This window comes from Volvox carteri (genome assembly GCF_000143455.1).
Source record: "Volvox carteri f. nagariensis unplaced genomic scaffold VOLCAscaffold_10, whole genome shotgun sequence".
NCBI lineage: Eukaryota > Viridiplantae > Chlorophyta > Chlorophyceae > Chlamydomonadales > Volvocaceae > Volvox > Volvox carteri.
In genome coordinates, this window is record NW_003307553.1 from 1,959,101 (window position 1) to 1,962,366 (window position 3,266).

Consider the following 3,266-nt stretch of genomic DNA (forward strand, 5'->3'; position numbering starts at 1 on the left):
AGCATCACCAGCTTCCCAGCATCAGCATCACCATCACCAGCATCATCACCAGCATCATTACCATTACCATTACCAGCAGCAGCAGCATCACTATCACCAGCATCACCAGCATCACCAGCATCACCACCACCAGCATCACCATCACCAGCATCACCATCACCAGCATCACCATCACCAGCATCACCATCACCAGCATCATCACCAGCATCATTACCATTACCATCACCAGCATCATCACCATCACCAGCATCATCATCATTACCATCACCATCATCACCATTCATCGTCACCAGCATCGTCGTCGTCATTGTCCTGTGACGACCTCCCACCCCCCACCCTCCTCAGACTGGCACTTGAGGTCCAGTCCTGGTATCGGCAGCAGCTGGAGGCCCGACCCGTCAGGTTCATGGAGATAGTGGCAATGAAGGGTAGGGCCGCGTGTGTATGTATGTATGACTTAGATTACACTGTGGGCTGCGAGAGCCGCGGGCCAAAGCCGAAACACAACGCAAGGGTCAGGAGCACACAGCACAAGTCGGTTAGTCTTGTGTGCTCCCGACACCAACTCAGACTGCCAACACTCTACGCAGCCACTCCGCAGCCCCTCCATCCAGGGATGGCGCTGCAGTGAAAACACCACGAAGGGCTCTCAGGTCCCGCTAGAGTGAGTCCACAAGTCTCAGCTAGGGCAAAGTCAAAGGCTCTCTGAAACAACCCCCCAAAACACCACCAACGAAAACGGAAAATAAAAATATGGTTAGGGCAGTCCCGGCAGGGGAGGGCTGCTGATACACCTAACATGCCAATAAAAACCCTCCAAGAGAGAAAGGCTAAGAGAGCTCGACACCACAAGATGTCTTGCAGCCACCTTACAACAACTGACCTCCTCTACCTGTCCCTTCCTGGGCTGGTCCAGTGGAGAAGTAGCCATATAAAGAAAAGGGACCACACACAAGCCCAATCACCACTGCAGGAGCCCGGGATAGACCAGCGGAACCACAAAAGCGATGTATGTATGTATGTATGTGGCGTATTGATGTGTGTCCATGTTTGCAGGTTCACGCTTAAGTGCTGCTTGGTGACTTCTCAAGTGCCACCTCATGAATCCACAACATGGACGAGCTGCTCTACACGCTTCAAGCATGCTGATGAACTCCACGAGGCCTTAGGAAGGGGCTTATGTGTCTTGAACGAAGAACTTGAATGAGTAATCATTTTTATACTGTGGTGGTGCTGGTGGTGATTCCGAGAGGACACGGATGAATTGTCAGAACGAGACTTGGGCTGCCGCCACGACTATTTTTTTCGCAAAACCCGACTTTGGTCCGAATTGCAGCCCAAGGCAGCGGGCGCGTGTTTTGCACGTGAGCGGCCAGTAGCCCCTCCTCAAGCACGCGCATGGTGACCAGGTCATATGCGCTGAGAGCATAGACCTGCCTTCTAACCTGCCCATCGGGATGAAAAAACAACAGCTCACACTTTCGCGCGTTGACAGTAAGACCGACAGCCTCCGTTGTGGGGACAGACGTTTTGCTGACCAGTACGGCCCGTACAACATGTAACATCTTGATGTTGTCTTGTTTTGTCTTTTGCAAAATATCTTCCAGGTACTCCGTGTGACTTACTCCAACACGGTTTGAATACATAACCCACGCTCCTTTAAATTCAGATCAGAGCTTAGGAGCTGCCGCAGCTGCAAAATGCAGCAACACTGACGGCGACCTGCAGCCTTAAAATTCCCGTGGATGCTGTCCACTAAATGTTTGGGGTGGACGCAGCTGAAGCAGAACCTGCAAGAACCAGTTTGGCGTTTGGCGCAATGAGGGTCTTTCCATTGGCTGGTCCTAAATTTTCGTTCGGCACGCCCACGCGGACACCTGGCCCAGACGAGACACCGCCCTGGAGCGATGCTAACCGCTTCCTTGCCAGCGCGCTGCTCGCAACGACAAGACGTGCGTTTAGTTTAGCTCTGTAACTCATTCTCAGAGCAAGCGAGAGACCGGGAGAAACTTGAACTCGCCGAACTAGCGTTTATCATGCAAGAGCGGTCCCCACAAGCTCCTTGCCAGGCCGCGCGTTTTCAGCGCACATGCTTTAGGGCCGGCCGGGTTTCCTTAGGGCCGTTCGGGTCCGCAGCTGAATAGGCATATATTTGGTACGTTGACCAGTGCAGTCCACGGCGCTTGGAAGCGACAGAGACCTGCTACGCAAAATCGGCGAGTGCCATTTCCGCGTCAATGTCCTTCCAAGGAACTCCTGATGAGTACCTTGGAACTCATATGAATGACGAGGCTCGCTTGAGGCAGCTTCGCGTACAGCATGGCCATGTCAACCTCGTGTCGGGTCAACACGCCTCGCGTTTGCCGGAGTACCACCAGTTGCATCATTCACCAGTTGCATCATCGTGGGCTAACGTAGCTTCAAAGTGAGCAATGGCGTACAATCCGTATGTCCGATAAAAGTTGTGTACAGTGGGCCCAATGGGTAATGAAATTAAGGAAATTTCTTAACTTTCCATATAAACTATGGATATTTACTAACCGCTGGCCAATGGAAAGACCCTCAATGACGCCAGATGAGAGGCAGCATATGTGCGCTGTTGTCACAGAGGCTGGCTTAGACTCCGCTGATTTAGATGAAGAGGACTTGCAGTTACTGTGGACAGCTAAGTTCCGCACCGCTGCGCGCCTGCGTGCAGCTAGACGGGAAGATCTCCTTGATGCGCACCTGGCGCCTGGCGTGGTGGTTGGCATTCTGCAGGCCTTAGGTACATTCTAAGCGTGGTTCCTGTGCCACCAACTGGGTCATCCTTTGCCGAGGAGCCTGCGTTGCATAGACTCCAGCTCCTAGTGGTTGCTGTCACTGCCTAGACAACAACTTAGGGTTTAAAGCCCTCATCAGAGTAGCCACAGCCTTATTGCTGCAGATGGTGCAAAGAGTGAGTGCAAAGAGTGAGTGAGTACATGCAGGTGTGGTGCAAGTGTGGTTGCCCACAGCCCTCCCTGGCCCCACAACCCATGCCTGCTGGTGGTGTGAACCAGCGGCCTGTACTGACCACAGCCTGCCACTGGGGCCAGGCACACAGGTGTGCATTTGTTAGCCATCACTGTTACACCGCACCCTTCACTGCTGCTGCCACCACGCTGGGCGCCACTGCTGCCGCCATGCTGCCCGCCACTGCTGCCGCCACCCTGGCTGCTGCTGCTGCTGCCACCGCTGCACCTGGGCTTTGGGCTTTTGTGCATCCTGGTCAGCATTGTTCTTTG

General features: G+C 53.6%; 1 protein-coding gene across 1 annotated transcript in view; it reads right to left on the reverse strand.

Annotated features, from left to right (window-relative positions):
• Positions 1–1,755: 1,755 nt before the first annotated feature.
• The window catches only part of VOLCADRAFT_88946 (uncharacterized protein), a gene marked incomplete at both ends in the record, with an annotated part of 3,430 nt that continues 1,919 nt past the window's right edge, over positions 1,756–3,266 (reverse strand). Inside the window, 2 exons of the mRNA XM_002948594.1 lie at positions 1,756–1,877; positions 2,679–2,734. Of these exons, the coding sequence (XP_002948640.1) occupies positions 1,756–1,877; positions 2,679–2,734 (178 nt within the window). The remainder of the gene's footprint in view (positions 1,878–2,678; positions 2,735–3,266) is intronic.